Genomic DNA, 22719 nt, shown 5'->3' on the forward strand with positions numbered 1-22719 from the left:
AAAGAAAGAAGAAACAATATTGTCTTCTTTAAGAACCTACTAGATTGCCTTTACTGGTGCTGTTTTTCTCCTGTGGATTTAAATTACTCCCTGGGCTGCTCATTTTGGACCTGAAAATGTTCATTTGTATTTCTTGCAGGTCTATTAACAATATATTTAATGCAAGGTGTCTGGACTTCATTTTCAAATGATAGTTTTGGGTAAAATTACAAGTAATATTTTGTCTTTATATTCTTTGACAATTCCATGAATGTATTCAATGCATTTACTTCCTCCAATCCCCACCAGACCCCTCCAACTAACATGTCCCCCTCCCCCACTTCATGCCTTTTTTCTTTATAACCCACCAAGTCCAATTAACACTTCCCATATACACATAGATATAGGCCATTCACACAAGCATGGACAACCTACCAGTAGCCTCATGCCCTAAGAAAACTTACTCTTCCTTCTCCAGCAGCCATTGTCAATAGCTCACTGATTAGGGAGGGCCTCAGGATCACCTCCTGCATCTATGTGGGATTTTGGACTGGTTTGATCTCGTGAAGGTAACCAGTTTCTATGAGTTTATGAGAGCAATGGCCATGTCATTTCTAGAAGAGCATTGCACAGCACTCCTCACCTCCCAGCTCACATTCTTTCCAAGCCCCTTTCCACAATGTTCTCTAAGCCTTGCATGCGTGCGTGCGTGCGTGCGTGCGTGTGTGTGTGTGTGTGTGTGTGTGTGTGTGTAGGGGTGGTGGAGTTTTTTTTAGATGTCCCATTTAAAGATGAGCACTCAGTCACTTATTCTCAGCATTAGAACTAGTTATGAGTCTTATCAACCACCGACCACTGTAAAAAGAAGTTTCTCTGACCAAGGATGAGAACACCACAAATATCTTGAAGGCAGTTTGACAGAATATCCACTTAGCAAAACAATAATAGTAAGCTTCCCCTAGGGCCTATGATCTCAACTAGCTATGGGCTTTTGTAGAAGTTTATAGTATCTGGTATGAATTCTTTCTTGGGGAATGAGCCTTAAATCTAATTATAAGGTAGTTGTTTACCTCCATAGAAGTCATGTCTCTACTACGCCAGTGGACACATCTGGCTAGAATATTCTTGACTGAAACTTTTTTCCCCAGCAATTGAATGTTAAAACTCTGTCTTCTGGACTTCCTGTGCCTGGTCAAATTTTTTTTTTTTTTTTTTTTTTTTTTTTTTTTTTTTTTTTTTTTTTTGGTTTTTCGAGACAGGGTTTCTCTGTGTAGCTTTGCGCCTTTCCTGGGACTCACTTGGTAGCCCAGGCTGGCCTCGAACTCACAGAGATCCACCTGGCTCTGCCTCCCGAGTGCTGGGATTAAAGGCGTGCGCCACCACCGCCCGGCCGCCTGGTCAAATTTTACTTGTCATAAATTTGGGATTTCTTTGTATGTGATGACTACTGTTCGCTCACGGCCCTATGGCAGTACTTACTTACTATTATGTCCTTCATGCTTGGGTCACATTCTCTTGTTGGCTTTTGTGTCTTACAATACTCTTCTTGTAAACTGGGTATTTTAGACTGACACCTCTGGCAATTATAGAAACTAATTTCCTCCTTGAGGATTTGTAGTTTCCCCAATGTATGTGCTCAGTCTTTCCAACCCCTAAACTGACTGCTCCCAGGAAGGCTCTTTCCCTCCTTCATTTCTGTTCAACTTTCTGGCTGCTCTTCTGTTTTGCTTCTGCCAGCTCCTCTTAACTGCCAGCAGTTCTCAACTTGTGGCTCACAACCCCTTTGGGGGTCAAACAGTCCTTTCACAGGAGTTGCATATCCTGCATATCAGATATTTACCGTACAACTCTTCTAACAGTGGCAAAATTACAGTCATGAAGTAGCAACGAAAATAATTTTATGGTTGGGGGGAGGGGGTCACCATAACATGAGAAACTGTATTGAAGGGTTGCAGCATTAGGAAGGTCCTGTCCTAAGTGAACTTCTCCAAGACCTCCATTGCTTTTGATAATGCCTTTCCTAAAGGAGTTCTCCATCTTTCAAATAAAGTCAGTTCCCACAGGTGGCCACAGAGTTCTTTGCCCTAATCACATTCCCTTGCACTTTCCCTTGACCAGAAATTCTGCAATACTGAACTGCACTGGAGCAAGGCCAATATTGAGTGAAATTTCTACCCCATGAGTAAGTTGGAGAAGAAAACAATTAGCATCTCATTGTTCTTACATATGGAAAAGAGCTTCTACTCAACCGTGGTTTAAATGTACACCCCCAACTTTCCTGTATTGAGAAAGGTTCATGTTAATGGTATTGGTGGTGGTATTTGGGAGGTAAAATGAGATCATGATGGTGGGGTGTCCATGATGGCACCACTGACTTTGTAAGAGACATGAGCTAGGATGCTTCCTCCGTTTCCCCCTATGGTACCTTCTACCATGCTATGACACAGCAAAAGGGCACTCATCAAATGCTGATCAGATGTTGGCACCATATGATTAGCACCACAGCCAAGTAAAATTCAAATCTTTATAGCTTACTTGCTCATATTTTGCTATAGCAGCAGAAAATGGGTTACAGCACACATAAGAGGGGGGGGGCAGGCTGTAGATACAAACTGCTGGCAGCTCTCGATGACAGTAAAACTGCAGCCTCAAGTTGGGAACTGGGGATGAGGAAGTCCCATGTACTCCCACTACATGTCTTTCTTTACCACACCTGCTCAGAGCAGAATGCCCAGGGTAGAGCTTCCAGCACAGAGCATATGGAACATAGCATTTCTTAAAGGCCACAGTCTCTTGCTGTTCTTAAGATCATACTGTCTTAAATGTTTCTCCATTTCCTATAAGCCCCTAGGACATTTTCAGAAGTTTTCAATAGACTATTTTTTCTTTTAAGTAACTTTAAAAAAGATTTATTTGTATTTTTAAATTATGTGCATGTATGTGTGTCTGTCTGGGTATGTACACATGAGTATAAATGCCTTCAGAGGCCAGAAGAGGGTGTTGGATTTCTATAACTGGAGTTAACTGATGTAGGTGCTGGGAATTGAACTTGGGTTCTCTGTAAGAGTAGGTATGTGTTCTTAACCACTGAGCAATCTCTCCAGCCCTTAGAACAACTTTAAAAGAAGCAGTTAAATTGTTGCTTTGTTGGGGAGTGGGCCTGTGGAGGTTCTTAATTCTCCACTCTCAATTATGACCCTTCAGTTTATTTTCAAATGTCATTTCTGAGTGGAAATGTGGTATAACACAAGAACTGACTATAAGAAACTGGGGTTTTCATCTCCGCTTAGCCTCTAGTGGAGTGGTTTCTCTTGAAGTTCAGCTTCCTCATTTATAGAATGAGAAAAAATGTATTAAGTGACCTTTAAACCCCTTCCAACTTTAAAACCCTATGTTTTTATGAACCAGAAACAGAAAAACACCAGTGAACATTTTACTGTAGCTATATGAGAACATGAAATATGGAAACAATCTGTATTTTTTCAAAAAGTTCCAATCTGTTTTTAATTAGAACATACATTTCATTTCCAATTCTACCTAGCTAATCAAAATGCAGGCAAGACATTTCTCCACCCCAAGGTTTCCCTCCTAATCATTACAATTGAGAAACTGGGGACAAGTAAGAAACTAGGGACTTCTCACCGGTTGGCTATCAAAAATATGACAGCTTAATGCTAAATAAAACCACTATAATTTGCCACCATTTTACCTACATTATGAACTCTGCAAACATTTACTTTCCTACTGAAAAAAATGCCAAGTTTTTACCTGCTGTCTAAAGCTGCAAGGCCATATTCCCAGAGTGCTTAGTAATTACCTGTATTTATTCCAAGTGTATAACGGACAAAATGTCAGTTTCCCAGTGCATTGCAGAAAAGTTATTTCCATTAGACACTCATTTCTAGGCATAAAGACAGCATGTTTATTCAGTAATGATTATCTGCACAGGTTGTTATAAACATGAGAATTGTGGTAAGATAAATCCTTGGCTAAGATGTTTTGTCTTAATCAGCTTTATCCAGAATGTCTCACTCAATGTTGTGATTTAACATACAGTTTACATTCCAAATCAATACACTCAGAGAAGGGAAAAGAAGGAATTTTTCTATAATTAAAAACAAACTGTAATTACAAACATATTTAAACACTCTTAACTGCTAATTCACAACAGAATATCCTGTAATCAAGTTACAAGATGAGGGAATTAGGAATATATATGGAAAAGATTGCTACTTGGTGATATATTCAGCAAGTAGGAAGGATAGAAACAAGATGGCAGTATGGAAAAAATGATCTAGAAACAAAGAATCATATAGCTTTTAAATACCTGGCCTTTAGAGCAAAACAAGTTTTGAAAAAAGCCATCCTCATAAACCTCAGTTTATCTGTCAACAGAAGGGCAAGTCAGAGTATTCATCCTAAGGTGTATAAAAGATGCAAATCCCTGCAGAGGTATGCATGAGACTGTTCATGTACAGACGTGAAGGTCTGTCTCCTTGATTATCACTAGTGACCCTGGCTTGACTGTTAAAAATTTCCAAATGAGCCCATCTACACAACAAGACAGTTCTATGTTAAGAACGATCAGTAAGGCATCTGGCCCAGTTTTTATGATCCCAAATTACCTTGGCTTCAAGTTAATTTTTGTAAACTGGGATTTCCTTAGGAAGAAAATAAATTTTTTAATCCTTAAAATAAAGAGATGTAAGAAATGAACCCCCATTATCATGCTCTATTTTCAGAGCTCAAATTTTAATACTATAGTTTATTCCTCCCAACATTAAAAAACATTGCTGCAACACTGATCTTTTAAAATTTATACACATTATCCTTTTGCATAATTATGTAATATTGTGATGTAAAATTAGTGCATTATAACTAAATGCCCTTTTCTTGGCATTTCCCATGACTGAATCATTCCAGAGGGCTTCTCTTTCGTCTTCATCTGTCTATTATTTCCCTCTATAGAACCACCTAAAGATGACATAGTCTTAAAAAAGATGTCTTTAGGACTTAGTTATTGCCTCGACACTAATTGTCACTTTCAGATAATTTAAGTTTTGTTAGCTGAAAGATAGGTTAATGACCACTATTGCCTAGTGACCACCTGCAATCACATGAAAAACAAATAGTTTCAAAATCTTCGTGGGACTATTATCCCTACCCTGAAAATGTTCTTACTGTTCCCTATATCACAGAATAACTTACTTGGAACACTGCTATGTACACTTCAAGAAGAATTCTTAACAATGATTATTACACTCTGCTTGTCTGTGTAACTGAGTCTCATCATTTCCATCAGCACTGCTGCAAATGTAAGAAGTAATAGCGATGCAAAATTTTGATCTAACTTTAATCACAGCTGCAGTAATGTAACTGATTTATTCAAAGGATGTGCTGCTTCTCCCCTGAGAATAGCACTGATACCTACATATTGAGAGCAAGAAATACCAACAAAACAAAAACCTAGTTTTCAGTACATGAGACACTGCAATGTTACCTCCAATTTAAAAAGCAAGATTCTGCAAAAATTACTTTGGTACCAAAAATTAACTGAAATATTGGCTTCAGATTAGCACACTATTATATAAACAGAAGATATTTATTCACCAATACCAATAAGACACGTAAAAAAATTAATGTCTCCTATACTAAATTATCATTTAAAACACATTAAAACCATAATATAACAAGCAGTTTAGGACCTTTCCTGAGAAATAAAGCCACATTACATATGATTATATGGCCATTCATGAGATACACACGTGTTTCAAAATGAAAGGGTATTATCGAACAAATTAAATTCATATTGAAACAAGAGAAGAACTTTTGTTTTCTTTTTCAGTTTGAAGAGAAATGGTCTCACTATATTGCCCAGGCTAGCCTCAAATTCCTAGGCTCAACTTCCTGATGCTGGGACTCCAGGTGCATATTACTATGCCCAGCTTAAGAGAACATCTTTTTAAGTGAATGTGTATCTTCATTTTAATAATTATTTCTTACAGGTAAAATGTTTTTCTATTTTTTCTAAGTAAAACTTTACTATATCACTTAGTTTCTTTTTTACACCACACTTAACAGAACTCATTAAATTATGAATAATTAAGAAAAGCCTTACAATAAACATAGCAATTTTGAAGTGTCAATATAGATTAAGAGATCTGGACATCTAAAGAGTATACCTACATATAGAATCCTTTCCTATTTACCAAATGTTTTTAATAATTTTAAGTGGACACTGATTTATATACATGTATTAGCATATACACAACATAGACATCTGTGGATGTACAACATCCTGTTTACTTCTTTCTTTGTATCACTTCAGATAGGAAAAGCAGTGCATTTAAGACAGAAATAGGAAAGACCATTAACTATTAACACCCTAAGTTTCGGGGATCATTCCCAGTATGGTAACTCTCAAATGACATCAGGGTTTCTGAGACTTTAAAGAAAATTAAGAAATTTTGGTCCAATCACTAGAGAAGAGTCGCAGTGATGATTAACAATAATATTCTATACACCAATATGAGCTTTCCACCAAAAAGGACATAATAAAAACTCTTATTATAGGTGTCCAAAAGTACAATGCCCAAAGTATAAATACAGTTCATTTTGGTAAGCTCCAACTTTAAATGTGTTTGCAAATTAATTTTCAGATTGACAAGGAACTATAATTGGAGGAAGGAAAGAGTAGAAAAAAACCTACTCTTCTCATTTCATTCCTGTTTTAATTTTAAGAGAGAAAAAACCACTCTCCCTATAACTTGTCAGCATAAAGGATGTTTTAAAAACTACATAAATTCAGACCACTCTACTTCATCTGGTTATCTATAACAAATGGATATCAGACTTCAAAAAACAGTTATAGGGGAAAATCAAATGGTAACAAAAATTATACACTGAGTACAACTGGGGCAGGAACAAGAAAATAATTCGGAGATAATTATAGATGTCACATTCAAAAGATGGTGAAAGACATAAAAATCAAACCCTCCTTTAAATATATCTTATTTAATAGGATTAAAGGAATGGGAATGTATGATTTACATTTTTATGAACTAGTTTTGCTTCAGTGCAAACAAGACAACAAACAGAAAAACAAGAAACTGTCTTCTGTGCCTTAGCAGGAACAATTGCCACAGCCTTTCACACTGTTAACGATTTCTTCTTGGAGTTTCTTCCTTTCTTCTTCTTTGGAGAGGCCTTCTTTCTTTGCACCCCATCCGAGGTTATCACTGTTCTGCACACGGCTGCTCTGTGTGTGCCACATCTCTGAATAGATACTGCCAGAGTTAGCAAGCAGACCATAGTGGGTACCACGTTCAGCTACCTTCCCCTAAAAAGTAAACACAATGTACATGTGGAGCAAGGTCAGTTAACCAGCATAATACCTAAAACTAAACAGTAATTTATAAGGAAAGATTTTGAAGGACCTGTATTCATTAAAATACCTCTCCTAATTCCTCATCCATAGCCCCAGTGGGAAAAACTGAGGTAGGAATGCTTCTCCACTGCTGAACTACCCAGAGTCAATAAGCAAAAACTATGAGATTCCCAGTACCACAAACACCTTTTTTTTTTTATTCTGAAAGGCATAAAGGGAAGATTAAAATTCTAAAAAGGTGATATTTTCTGTAATCAGCAAATGTTCAAATCAAAAGCATTGTTATTTATACAGGGATTTAAAGGATTTAAAAACAATATTGTTAAATCCATGTGAATTTTGAAATAAAATTTCATGAAATAAAGACTTCATGAAAATGAAGTTTACTTCTTCCAGTAGCTCTTTTTGTTAACAATACCTATTAAACACAGCATTCATTGATTTGGTATGTATTCCAAACTCTGATCCAGAATTAATTTGTAACTTGATGGTTACTGTTAAACAAGATGGGACACAGTAAGAATTTGTCACTTTCACGGGCATTCCTATTGACAGAATTTTCCAAATACACTCTTTCTGTAATATTAGTGAAGCTTGTCTGTGCCAATGCCCAAGTACTGGATTTGTACACATATATGGCTGTATACATATACAGTTATATTGCTTCTTGATTTATTGATTTCTGGCATTAGTTATCAACTCATTCCTCTGGTGCATTCTTCACTCTTCTAACAACACCTCTTGTATCACTTTGTTATGACTATGCAAGTATTTTGTGTTGTTTACTTTATGCCTACGTATTTCCCGTTGAATCATAGATACTGGGATTTTATATATATTTTCTTATGTTTTTTTCTTCCTAGACTTGATAACTGCCTCATTTGCTTTCCTTACTTGCTTTGTCTCACTTTATACTTATTCTCTCTCATATATTATATGCAATAAGGATATTTTACCTGTACATAAAATCATACTATTTTTTGTCAAAAAATATGAGAATGTGCTGTACATACTGATTATATTATACTTCTAAATATTTCATTATATCTTTTAAAATAAATTTAGCAATGACATGATACTCTTATCTAACATATGCTTCATTTTCAACCTTCAGCAATTATTACAATAATGCCCTTTATTTTTTTCCATCTAGGATCTGAAGAAAACTAACATACTGAATTTAAATAGTTTTACTTTTTTTTTTTTTGGTTTTTTTTTTTTTTTTTTTTTTACTTTTTTTTTTTTTTTTTGGTTTTTCGAGACAGGGTTTCTCTGTGTAGCTTTGCGCCTTTCCTGGAACTCGCTTTGGAGACCAGGCTGGCCTCGAACTCACAGAGATCCGCCTGGCTCTGCCTCCCGAGTTTTTTTTGGTTTTTAAAGGATAGGTTATTGAGTACAACACAAAGGAGCTGTGGTCTGAGCACTAACAAGAATACTGCTTGCATCTACACACTGAATTTCTAGCAGCGTCCTACTCTCTCTCTCTTTGTGGCACTGACATTTCTCAAATGTCCAGATCTAAATGGTTTATAGTTTTTTTATAAAGACTGCCCTTCAGTTTGGATTTATCTATTTGTTCCTGATTATTAAGTTATGTGGGGCCAGAGATGGCTCAGCTGATAAGAGTCCTTCCTCAGGACACATGGATCGCCCAGTGAAGGAGAAATAGATGAGATCTACATGAGCAAACTGGGGTTGAGGGGAGGTAATGGAGGGCAAGGGATAGGGGATGAAAACATAGGGGAACGAGAGGTTCAAGGTGGAACAGGGACAGAGTGGGAGAGCAAGGAAAGAGATACCCTGATAAATGAAGACATCATGGGACTAGGAGAAACTGGGTGCTAGAGAAGTTCCCAGGAATCCACAAGGATAACCCCACCATACACTACTGGCAATAGTCGAGAGGGTGCCTGAACTGGCCTATTCTGGTGATCAGATAGATGGCTAAATACCCTTACTGTCATCATAGAGCCCTCATCCAGTGACCGATGGAAGCAGATGCAGAGATCCACGGCCGGGTACCAGGCCCAACTCCAGGAGTCCAATTGATGAGAGAGAGGAGAGATTCTATGAACAAGGGACACGGAGACCATGATGGGAAAAAGTACAGAGATGACTGGCCAAACTAGTGGAAACGCATTAACTGTGGACCAATAGCTGAGGAGCCCCCATGGTACTGGACTAGGCCCTCTGGATAGGTGAGACTGTTGTTTAGCTTGAACTGTTTAGGGGGTCCCCAGGGAGTGGGATCGGGACCTGTCCCTAGTGCATGAGCCGGCCTTTTGGAGCCCAGTGCCTATGGTGAGACACTTTGCACAGCCTTGGTGCAGGGAGGAGGAGCTTGGACCTGCCACAGCTGAATGTACCAGGCTCTGCTGACTCCCCAGGGGAGACCTTGCCATGGAGGAGGTGGAAATGGGGGGTGGCTTGGGGAGGGAAGGCTGGGGGGGCGGGAGGAGGGAGGACAGGGGAATCTGTGGTTGGTATGTAAAATGAATAGAAAATCTCTTAATAATAGTAATAATAATAATAATAATAATAATGAAAAAAAGAAAGACAATATCATCTACTCTCTTCTAAATATAGTTTAGGACACATCTGCTACAAGATAGCTTGAAATATTATCATAGAAATGTTTGGATAATTAGCAATTAATTTCCATTGACTAATATACAATAAAAACAGAGCTGCACATGCATGAAGCATAAAAAAAAGAGTCCTTCCTCATCTTTCAGAGGACCTGAGCTGGGTTCCCAATACCCACCTTGGGCAGCTCATAATGGTCTGTAACTTCTGCTTCAGGAATTCAAGACCTTCTTCTGGTCTCTTCTGGTACTAAACTCACGTGCACAATCCCCTATCCTACAGACCCACACATACACACATAATTAAAAGTAAAAATAAAATTTTAAAAGGGTAATAGGTCTTCAATGCATCATCACATGAGGAGGTAAGGAAGCTAGTTTGTTCCATTACTGATACGAAATTTGATCTTGTGGTTGTGGGTATCTACAAAGTTTCTCTATTTAACCATCAAGTTTTATCCTTGTAATTAAGAAGTAATCTATGGGTTTTGCTTTTGAACTGATAGTTTTATCAGCCAGTGGTGACTGTTTTCTCAAACAATTATTACAATGGTGGTTGCAAAATCTGATTTTCTAAATATAGCATTCTTCCTTCCACAGCTGGCTGCTGGTCTTCTTACAGAAGGGCTTTTCTTTTCCCCTTGGCACTTCTTGTTTTAAAGTATTATCATGGATGTAGAAATTAGTTTTTTATTCAGTATGTTTCAACTCATTAGTGCCATTATTCATTTTACTGCTCTAATTATCCCACATTTGGCCAGTGGGAGGGCATTCAAAGTGGTTCCTGTGTCCTTGTGACACGTGTTCATTAGTTTCCCTGCCCCAGATCAGCTTTTATCGAAGAAGGGTTGGTTCCTTTTAGTAAGAAATAGTAATTTAGTGCCCCAAATCTGTGTGCTGGGAATGCTCATTACTTTTAGACTTTCATTGCTCCCAGGCTTTTTCAGTAGACAGAATTAGAATACTTTTCGTATAAGGAATTTATATGGATAATTCTGTTAAAGCATAATCTTGTGAGAGTCTTCCACTCCTCTGATGATTTTTTTTTGTTTTTTTTTTTAATTTATTTTGCAATACAATTCAGTTCTACATATCGGTCACGGATTCCCTTGTTCTCCCCCCCTCCCGTCCCCCTCACCTTCCCCCCAACGCCCCCCCCCCCATTCCCATCTCCTCCAGGGCAAAGCCTTCCCCACAGACTGAGGTCAAGTAAGTATCTCTGATGATTTTTTTACTTGCAACTTTTTTCTCCCAAATAAGGTCTCTGTTCAAGGAGCAGTGTATTTACTCAGTATATGCTGCTCAGTCTTACATACAGAATAATTTCAAAATGGGTACTTCCATAAAATTACCAACTCTTTCCTTTGGACTATTTGTCCTTATAATACAGTTGTATATTATATAATACATGGGGAAGTAGTTAAGTAGGTAGATTAGAACTATATCCTGGTTATATGATATAATAAATATAATAAATTTATATTTAATATCCTAGTTAGTTTTTTTTGTCAACTTGACACAAACTTGGCACATATGGGAAGAAGGAACCTCAACTGAAAGAATGCTCCCATAAGATTGACTTGTAGGCAAGTCTGGAGGGCATTTACTTGATTGATTAATGTGGAAGACCCCAGCACACTGTGGTGGTGCCATCACTGGGCTGATAATTCTCAGGTGTATAAGAAAGCAGGCTGAGCAAGCCAAGGGGAGTAAGCCAGTAAGCAGCATTCCTCTATGGCCTCTGCCTCAGCTCCCGCCTTAGCTTCTGTCAATGACAGATTGTAACTTGTAAGCCAAGTAGATCCTTCCCTCCCCCAAGTTGGTTTTGGTCAGTGTTTTATCATAGCAATAGAGAAGAAAATCAGGACATTTAATAAGAGTATATAATTGGAGTATTGCGTTAAAAAATTACATGGATTGGTTCTATTCTTTTTTGTGTGGTTACCAGTGTGATAGTTTTGCTTCCTGTTAAGTGTTCAATTTTTATGTTTTTGTATTCTTGATTTATTTTTGTATTTTTAGTTAGTACACAAAATAATGAGCTTCACTGTGACATGTTAATACATATATCTTACTCTCTTCCACATTCTTTCTCTCCAACTAGTCCTTTACAGCCCATCAAATGGTAATGTTCTTTTAGCTTTCACACCATGTCAATATGTTTGGGACTGTGCATACATACATAGATACATATATATATGTGTGTGTATAAAAATTTTTAATATATAAAATAGATCAAAAGCAAAATAAACATAAACATATATTCAGGAAAATCTTATTTGCTCATGTCTTGCAAAACTTTTTCATCTCCATTCTGTAGATAGTCAACTGTTTTAGTTTCTATTTTATCCTTCTTGAATTTCTCTTTGGAAGAATAAGCACATATACATACATTCTTTCCCTCATCCTTCTTGCAAAAGATGGCATACAACATGTCATTTGCACTCCACTTTTTTCACTCAATCATATATTGAAATCATGCCATATGCTTCCTTTCCTTTTCTGAATAGCACTTGTCATTATTTTAGAAATGCTTTGTTTTTCATGACTTCCAGGGATATTTGAAAATATTTCTTACAGCTCTTTGCATTGTTCATATATTTTATTGAACCCCTTTCATTCTGTTTGCTTTCAACATCTTCATTTATTCTCTTTTAACACTAAAGAATGGAACATTAAAAGGCTATCTGCAGGTTGTGTGCATGGGAACGGCCTTCTCAATTGGCATGCTTTGTGGTTGGGTGATCATTTGGATACCTGGCCATCTTATTGCAGCCCCAAACATTAATTGTTGTGGAATATTATTTTAAGATGTATTACAAATGTTCCACAGCATAAACAAATGTTTTAATGATACAATGATGTATTGCATTCTTTTATGTTGCATTTGTTTAACTCTGTGAAGCTGTGTTAGTTACTGTGCCTGTCTAAAACACCTGATCGGTCTAATAAAGAACTGAATGGCCAATAGCAAGGTAGGAAAAAAGATAGGCAGTGCTGGCAGGCATAGAGAATAAACAGAAGGAGAAAATTGGGGGAAAGGAAGAAGGAACAAGAAAAGAAGGCGAAGGACATCAGGGGCCAGCCACCTAGCTACACAGCAAGCCATGGAGTAAGAAATAATGAAAGGTATACAGAAATAGAGAAAGGTAAAAGCCCCAAGGCAAAAGAGATGGATAATTCAAGAAAAGCTGGCTAGAAACAAGCCAAGCTAAGGTGAGGCATTCATAAGAAAGAATAAGCCTCTGTGTGTATTTATTTGGGAGCTGGGTGGCAGCCCCCCCAAAAGTAAAGAGTAATAAGACAACCAACTAAAATTAATATTCTTTTTGAGGGGCTACTTTGGTTTCTCCAGAGAAGAATCCTCCCATTATTTGCTGATGAAAGAAGGTAATGGTGGAAATAACTGTTTGGTAAACTTCCGGCTAAGGCTGGCAGGGGGTAAACACCAGGCTATAAGGGATAAGAAAAAAACCTTCAAAATTATCTTAATAGTAGTGGGAATTGAACCTAGGGCTTCACACATGCAATCACTAAGCTATATCCCAGGCCCTCTTCTACATTTTTATTTTGAGGCAAGGTCTTACTAAGCTTCCCAGGCTCAGCCTCCCTAGCAGCTGGGATTACAAGCTGTGTCAACAGGCCTGGCTTCTGTTTCTCATATAAACATGAATTCTGATATTTTCAGCCTCATACTCACCTTCACTTTCTATAATACCCTGATGCCTCCAACTCTGAGCCATTTCTGGTTTCTACAGTGTGAATCAAGTCACTTTTTCAAACTGTTTTCTCTCTATTTTGGCACATCATAGTATCCAAATTTCTCAGCCCTTCTAATCTATCTACTTAACATCTTCCCCATATTTGCTGATATTCTTTGTCCAGTATTAACTCTTCTTCTAGTATCTTTGTTGATTTGTAATTACACTCATTTTATTCCTTCACTTTCATTTTAGTTTGGATGGAAGAGGAGAGTAAGTGTGTCTAATCTTCCATACTCAATCAGATGACTTGTAGACATGCCACCTAAACAGAAATATCATAAGCAAATTTTGACAATGTCAAATTTTGACAGACAGACCACCAGTTGAAAATGAGGTCACATAATTAAGCAATTAGCCAACAAACAAAAGTACCAAGAAGGTTTATATAAACACAAATGTTATGGCCATTAATACATTAATTGTAATTGTAATTCAAAACCCACAGGGCAATGTTGTGACATATCTGCACGGACATATGTAAATATATTATTTGCTAAGAAATTTCAACATTTTCTATTACTGAATAAAAGCTCTGAGAGCATGACTGCATACAATTGGTAAGCTTAGTTTAAAAGGCATAAAATATCAGATTTTATTTCAGGTTCTTGAATATCAAAAATATATATGGTAAGGTTTAAGTTACCACTTAAGATATTCTGGTATAACTATATTGGGAAAAACAGCTTATTTTCTAAAGAATGTAAACATTTATGAACAAATTAACATGCTTAAAGTCACAAGCACACACACCCTTATAGAGCAAAGGGTATAGACATCACAATATTGAATACTGTCTAAAAAAAAAAACCCTTGTGGGCTGGGAATACAGTTCACCAGTAGAACACTTGCTAGCATGTACAAGGCTCTGAGTTCAATCTACAGCATCACAAAAAAGTCCATCTTAACAACTGAAACTATAGAAATCACACAATTGCTTCCTGTCTCTTAACTCTCAGTACACAAGCTTCTAAAACAATAAAGAATAGAAGTATTGATCAGAAGAGAAAGATAATGATGGAAAAGGCTCTGAATGTGATATGAAAAAGCGAACAGTGTTAGAAATAATCAAATGTTAAGTAAGAGGCAAGGGAAAAGAGATCCTTACAGAAAGGAGTAAAGGACAATTATTAAAAATTTTCAAATCTGCCAATCACAAAAATGATGGCTGAGAACATTTAGATAGTGTGTATAGTAATTCTCTCAAAAGTGATAAAATAGGATTTTTTTTTTACTTTACCTATAAGGAAAACAAAAAATATAAGTGGTTGTGTTTAAAAATGATCATTTTTATTTTACTGTAATTTTTAAGACATTAAGGTTATATATAGCATTAGAACAATAAAAGTACATCAAAGACACTGTGCAAAGGTCTATTCAGGGCAAAAATGAATGCAGAAAAATTATTTTATATAGACAGTCATTGAAAAATAGGCTTATATCTTGAAGAATTAATACTTTCCTGATCAAACATTTGCTTTTAGTTCTTTAATAAAGAGTGAGTTAATATAGTTTATCCTTCTTGGAAATTTCACACATTATTTCCTACAAAAGTGACTAAAGCCAGAATACTATTAGGATTCAATCTCATCTAAAGAACACAAATTCTGTAACATTTTATTAGATGCAATAATTAAATTTCAGTTATCTATAGCTGTTCCAATATTCTTCAAATACTATCATTTTTCCTTTTTATAGCTTCTATTAAATTTATTCTTTGATAAGGTCATACACACACACACACACACACACACACACACACACAATTAACTTACTGATTACTTTCACCCCTACCTTCTCTTGTCTTCCTTTCACCCCTGTTAAACCCGCTCCTCCCTATAAGTGCATTTCCTCCATTCATGTCTTTTTGTTTTGTGATCCATTGATTTTTTACCAGGACAGTCTATATGAACATTGGTTTAGGAATATCCACTGGAGTCTGGTGGGTTCACCTTTAGGTACACAAGTGCAGACAATGACTGCCCTCCCCTAGAATCCATAAGTAGTCAATAGTTCCTTGGGAAGGATATGGCCCTGTGACTCCCTCCTGTATTCATGACTTGACTGCTGACTAGCTCAGTCTTGTGCAAACCCACTGCAGGTAGCTGCAGCTGCTGTAAGATTACGATTACAATGGTTGTGTTATGGCCAGAAAACAGCATTTCACAGCCTTCCTTCCTATCTTCTGGTTCTTTATCCCCTATCCCAACCCTCCCCCGCACCTATTCCTGTGTGTCCCCTAAGCATTAGAGGGAGTAGTATAAATGTGCTGTTTAGGGTTAAACACTCAACTGTCAGTTATTTTCTGCACCTTTAGCAGCCATGAATCCCTGCATTCACTGCCTATCACTGCAGAGAGAAACTTCTCTAATTAAGGCTGAGTAGCAATGAATACTAACTTTTAAAGTTCATCTCTTACCTGGCTAAGGACAATGATTTCATCTGCATCAACCACTGTTGACAATCTGTGTGCAATGAAAATAGAAGTTCTGTGCTTGACCACATCCCTCATGGCACCAAGAATAGTCTACAAGTTTGACAAAAGTAGGAGAAAACCAAACCAGAGCTCTCATTAGGTTAATGTAAATTAAAACAATCATATCTTTCCTAAAGGAACTTAGGAATTTACATCAACACTAAATATTTCACCTCTAATAATTACTGAAATAAATAAAAAGACAAAAAAAATGAAATTTGGGAAGTAAACATGAGTACAAGTACACTGTAATAAAAACATTATCACTTAAATAGGCAGCATGTCACTAAAATACCTGGGACAAGGATATATTTTCTATGTTTTAAAAAAGACAAACTCTGGTGATATGAGGAGCATAGTCATATATAATCTTATCAATAAGAACAAAACTAAAATGAGGAAGTACTCAAGTGACAGGACACAGAGAAAATACAAAAAATCTCAAACAAAGACAGGAGTCTAGAAGCACGCAGGAACATTTGTACTTTTAATTTGAGGAAGCCCTTTTTTTCCAAAAGCATTTTGAGTTCTTGTTTTTTGAGACAAACTGGTACAAGACTTACTATGTAGATCCAATTGGCCTTAAACTGTTGGCATTAAAGGTGTGCCTGGCCACATTTTGAGGGTTTTTGTTTTTTGTTGTTGTTGTTTTTTTTTTTTTTTTTTTTTTTTTGTTTTTTGAGACAGGGTTTCTTCGTGTAGTTTTGGTGCCTGTCCTGGAACTCACTCTGTTGACTAGGCCAGCCTCGAACTCACAGAGATCTGCCTGGCTCTGCCTCCCAAGTGCTGGGATTAAAGGCGTGCACCACCACTGCCTGGCTCATATTTTTAATTCTTAATGCATTCTAGAAAATAGATTTTGTTTACTACCTATAAAGTATAATACAGTTACATATGTGTTCACTTATCTTTAGAGCTAGTTGGCTAAAGAAACAGTGTGGGTAATGGGGATGTACTCACTGGCTTCCCACAAGTATTTCTAAACATTTCATGTTTTAAAAGCAGAAAATTACTGGCAGCAGACAGTTTTCTGAAAAGGAGGCCTTATGTTTTACTAGGACAGACAAATGATCAACCTGATGTTTGTAGAAGTCTCTCTCCTTTCTTACCTATAAAAATTTAAATTCTGCCTTCTCTGTACCTATTAAAAAGACTCACCGAAATCTATCACAACTTTTTCCTCTGAGGAATTCTTTGTAAATGCTTAATGGGTTATATTCTCTGGCATAATAATGTTATGTGACTTAAAAACTGCTGTTACAAATTTTATCTTGTTAGCTTGTAACTTGTATGACAGATATTTAGGTATGAAGTTCTCATAAGTAGGCTGCTATTCTCTTCTGAATGGGATCTAGTCCTGTTTAATGTATAATTCTCAAATGAATCTACTTTGAATTGTTTTAAGTATATTGCTAATAATATAATAATGTTCCCTAAAATTTAATTCAAACATGTAAATACTACATGTAAAGCTGAAATATTACTTGTAAAGCTGAAAGTAGACCTCTACCTTAACATTAGGTTTATACCACATACTCAGTGAAAAGTAGCATTTGCCTATTTTTAGTTGTAGATTAACCCACATGAAATTATCATTGCTGCTAAAACTTTTGTATGTAATGTAAAGATGTTAGAAGATGCAATGAACTAGTTGGGGTAATATCATGACATCATTGTCACAAAACTCTTGTTGTTACACAACACTTTTGTGAATGAACACAAATGACACCAGTCTAAGGGTTGTATGTGCCTGACTTGCACTTCAATAGTAAGTGAAAGGCATTCTGGTATATACTGTGTCAGAGTCACTTACATGACTTCTATTAAGGACAAGATAGTTATTAAAACTTTCTTCTCTCACTAGCATGTTGGATAATATGTACAGCTTTGCAAGATGCAAGAGTAATGTAATAACAGCATAGGGTATCACATACTTCCAAAAGGAAGCACATCTGTGAACAGATTTAACAGTGTATTATCTGGTTCAATGCAACCTGGCTTTTGTAGCATTCATTAACACTTGCCATAGGGAACGAAGGGGTTAGGTATTTTGCTTTATAATACCTCCTAATGAAATTTATTCAAAACACTAAGTCAGTAGTTCTCAACCTGTAAGTCACAACCCCTTTGGGGGACAAATGACCCTTTCACAGGAGTCTCATATCAGATATCTTGAGTAACAGATATTTATATTACGATTCATAAAAGTTGTAAAATTATGAATTAGCAATGAAAATAATTTTTTGGTTGTAGTCACCACAACATAAGGAACTGTATTAAAAGGATTGCAGCATTAAGAAGGTTGAGAACCAGTATTCTAATAATGAAGACATTGAACTGAATCTTCCAAGGAAAGAAGTTTGCTTTGTTATTTTCATTGTCATTTACCTCTTCAGTTATTGAATCTAATGATGAAGTAGCTTCATCATAGAGAATAACTGGGGGGTCCTTCAAAATGGCTCTTGCAATTGCTACTCTCTGTTTTTCTCCTCCTAGAAAAGAAAAATTTTAATTTAAGGAAACATAATACAGTAATATTCTGTTTCTAGTGTTTCTGTTGATTACAACCATCAAGTTATACGTGCACTCTTTATCACTCTTCATTTTACTAAATTGTTCAGTCTAAGTCTACATATGGTATCCTTTGACAAACTATAGTCCATGGAATACAAATGCAATCTTAATGAATCTCTGATTCATGTCAGTGAAATGGATGAAAATGAGAAGTAACAACTTTGATTCTCCAATTGTTCTTACCAGAAATGTTTATCATTTATGTTACTTTCTATTACAGATATTTCAAATATGTAACAAGCTTAGATAAAAAAATTCATTAGCAAAGAATCAACAAAGCAAAAAGACAAATCCAATATCTGAAACTAAAAAACTTAAAGACATGAAACCATGAATATCTAATTTATAACAACATAAACAGGTCCCAACCTACTAATATTTAAGAACATTTTGAGATAAGTTGTTATTTCATAGCATTTTTCAAAATAAGAATGTATAATGAATACATTTTACCTTCTTTTAACTGCAATGGCAAATTATATAAACCTTTATAAGGTAGACTGAAATGATAAACATCTATTACAAAGTTATGACCAAACAATGACCACAAACCAACTTAACTGGAAAATCTTTGCTTAAAATATTCTTAAGCTCAATAAAAAATCTCTAATTGACCACAAATTGCTTGACAGCAGGACCAACTACTCATAAATAATTTGTCATACGAGCCATGCAAGTGTGTACTTAATAAATCTCGTAAATAAATGAATTATTCAAAAATTCATTTTAAGGTTATCATTAAACATACCATCTCATGATTAAAGATTTACATAGAAACATACAAGCCTCAAAATTTCTCTCACCAGTGAGCTAACTAAAAAGGATAAGAAAATAAACAGGACTAAGTATAAGGATGTCTAGACAGCTGACGCGCACCTAGGAAATGAGATGAGAGATACACTATTCAGTACTAAACTACTTAACTCTACTTTCATATTCCAGGTGAGTAACAGTCTTGGCTTTCCTTAAATATAAAGGCTGTGGATTATACTTTAACACTGATATACCTGAGGTCCCATCAATAATATAAATAGTCCCACAATTGGTTTGAAGAGAATATACAAGCAGAAGATTTAAAATCTTTGCTCACCTGATAGCTTGAGTCCTCGTTCCCCTACTTGTGTGTCATATCCATGTGGCATTCGAAGAATTGCATCATGGAGACCAGCTAATTTTGCTACTGCATATACTTCCTCTGGTGAAGCATTGATGTTTCCATATAAAAGGTTGTAGTAGATAGTGTTATGGAAGAGGACGGCATCCTGAAGCAGATTTGTATAGACACACATGTATGTATGCATATATGTGTTCATTATACAAATTGTAAAAAATATAAAGACATAAAGTAATAGTAAATAGCAAACCATGACAATCCCTTTTGAGTGTCCTGCAGTCTCAGGTCCCTTTCTGAAGCTAATCACTATGTATAATTTGTTATGTTCATTCCAGACTTACTTCTAGACATTTATATGCTTAAGCATATACTTTTTTTTAATACAAGGGAACCCAGTCTATACATACTATTTTGTAAATTGCTTTATCTATTTAACATATGCTGGAGATTGTCCATTCTGGATAATAGAAACATACTTCATTCTTTTAATAGTTATACATTTCATACTATAGATATAATTAACTTATTCCTCCATGTACATTAATGTGATAAACATGTTGAAATAAAATAGCATTATATAAATGGCTTTACACAAATAAGTATTTATGTAAGAAGTCCTAGATGTTAACTGATAGATCAAAATATAAGTTTATGCTTATTCTGCAATTTTATTGCTCAGTTGTCCTGGACAAACAGCAGCTAGTAATATATGAGTATGTTCTACTTAGCGGCATGTAAGGTTGCTAGAGCTCCATAGCTTTAGCAACCTTCGTTTTTACTCATTTTCACCTGTGACTTTTAGAGTGACATGTACTTTTTGTTTACATTAGCATTTTCTTAATTACTGATGAGGTTAAATATATTTCCCTCTGTTTATACGAAGCTTTTACTTGGGACTTAAAACTCAGCAAATACAGAATTTGTGCATCATGTATGTATTTATTACAGGAAGTTCATTGCAAGCTTTCATTTGATAATTCACCTTGTTCTGACATGGCATACTAAAGATAATTTATTTCAAGTGAGCATTCATCTCCTATTCTTTTTTCAGTCTGAATGGTTGAAAGTAAGGTGAAATAAAATGGCTCTAATTGTTAATGTTCACCAGGAGACCTAGTTAAGGTCTTCTTTTACATAATTTTCAGGCTCAGAATTTCAGATATTATTTCAAGTAATATTCTGATCATTTATATATCTACTACTAACATAAATTTCTCATATTGAGATTGTAGCAAATAAGCTCAAAATTCTACACATAGAACTACTTTACAGTATTTTATATTCTGTAAAAAATAATAAATGCTACCTGAAAAATAGAAAAATACAACAAAAATGGATAAAATGAAAATTAACTAAACAGGTGTGGTGGCCTACCCTTGTAATCCCAGCACTTGGGAGTCAGTAGTAGGAGCATCATGAGTTTGATGCTAGCCTGCACTATAAGAGTGAAATCCTATTTCCTAAAACAAAACACAAATGATCTTTTTCCATGACTTTGGCTAAAGACTCTTGTCACACAATCAATACAGGTAATTATGTGAAATAATGCAATTGTTAATTTAGTTTAAGTAACCACAGAACTATCCGTAGGTATGATATAACATGGTGTGTACCATATATATATACACATATATATATGTATATACACACACACACACACACACACACACATATACAGTTCACAACTTTAAGAAACTAAATAATGTATTAACTTTATAATTTAGAAAAAAACATTAATACTTTGGTATTTATTCCATCTTTTTCTCTACTTGCAAGTATTAATCTATGTTGTATAGCTGGAAAATTTTGTTTGATATCCTTTGTAGCATGGTTTCTTAGGCCACCAGCACCTAAATAAAGTCACAGAGACTTAATACTAGTTACCTATGTTTGGCCTTAGCTTATGCTTGTCCCACTAGCTCTTATAACTTAACCTGTTTGTCTTCATCTACGTTTTGCCTCAGGACTGTTTACCACTTTCATTCTGTATGTCCTACTTTCACTACCTGGCTGGCTGGCCTTGGCCATTTCTCTCTCTTTCTCCTTCGTTCTCTCCTCTCGAGCCTAGATTCCACCTCCTACTTAATCTCTCTGCCTGCCAGCCCTGCCCATCCCTCTCCTGCCTGGTTATTGGTCATTCGGGTTTTTATTAGATCAATCAGGTACCTTAGGCAGGCAAAGCAACACATCTTTATATCATTAAACAAATGCATGATAAACAAATGTAATGCATCCTTACATAGTTAAACAATGCAGCATGAACAAATGCAACACACCTTTACATAAAGTAATATTCTGTAACATAAACAGATGTAACACATCTCTACATAGTTAAAGTAATATTCCACAACAATCCTTCTTTCAGTAAACTTTGTATTGACATACTATTCATGATACTCAATATTCTTTAAAACTTTTATACTGGGCTGGAGAGATGGCTCACTGGTTAAGAGCACTGGCTGCTCTTCCAGAGAACCTGGGTTCAGTTCCCAGTACACAGTCACAGTCATCTGCAACCCCAGATTTAAGAAATCCAAATCCCTTTTCGGGTCTCTTTAAGCACCAGGATGCATGGGGTACAAAGACATATGCAGGCAAAATACTCATATATGTTAAACAACAACAATAATAATATAATTTGAAAACTTAATGCTTAAAAATGACTACATGTCACTTGATTCTATAAGACTTCAAGCATTCAATTATCATTGAATATTTATATTGCATCCACCTTTCATTATGATAAATAATGTTGTAGTTAACATTGTATGTAAAGACCCATGTTTGTATCTTTTAATTTCTTACTAAAATTTTTATTAGAATACTTTTCCAGGACTTTATAT

At 35.8% G+C, this 22719-nt stretch overlaps 1 protein-coding gene across 1 annotated transcript in view; it reads right to left on the reverse strand.

The window, feature by feature from the left end:
• Positions 1 to 3877: 3877 nt before the first annotated feature.
• The window catches only part of Abcb7 (ATP binding cassette subfamily B member 7), a 162554-nt gene continuing 143712 nt past the window's right edge, over positions 3878 to 22719 (reverse strand). The window contains exons 13-16 of the mRNA XM_052734391.1: positions 19853 to 20024; positions 18577 to 18680; positions 16132 to 16239; positions 3878 to 7318 (exon numbers count right to left, since the gene is read on the reverse strand). Of these exons, the coding sequence (XP_052590351.1) occupies positions 7103 to 7318; positions 16132 to 16239; positions 18577 to 18680; positions 19853 to 20024 (600 nt within the window). The 3' untranslated portion in view covers positions 3878 to 7102. The remainder of the gene's footprint in view (positions 7319 to 16131; positions 16240 to 18576; positions 18681 to 19852; positions 20025 to 22719) is intronic.

This window comes from Peromyscus californicus, unplaced genomic scaffold (genome assembly GCF_007827085.1).
Source record: "Peromyscus californicus insignis strain IS unplaced genomic scaffold, ASM782708v3 Scaffold_10__1_contigs__length_136768540, whole genome shotgun sequence".
In the NCBI taxonomy this organism is placed as follows: Eukaryota; Metazoa; Chordata; class Mammalia; order Rodentia; family Cricetidae; genus Peromyscus; species Peromyscus californicus.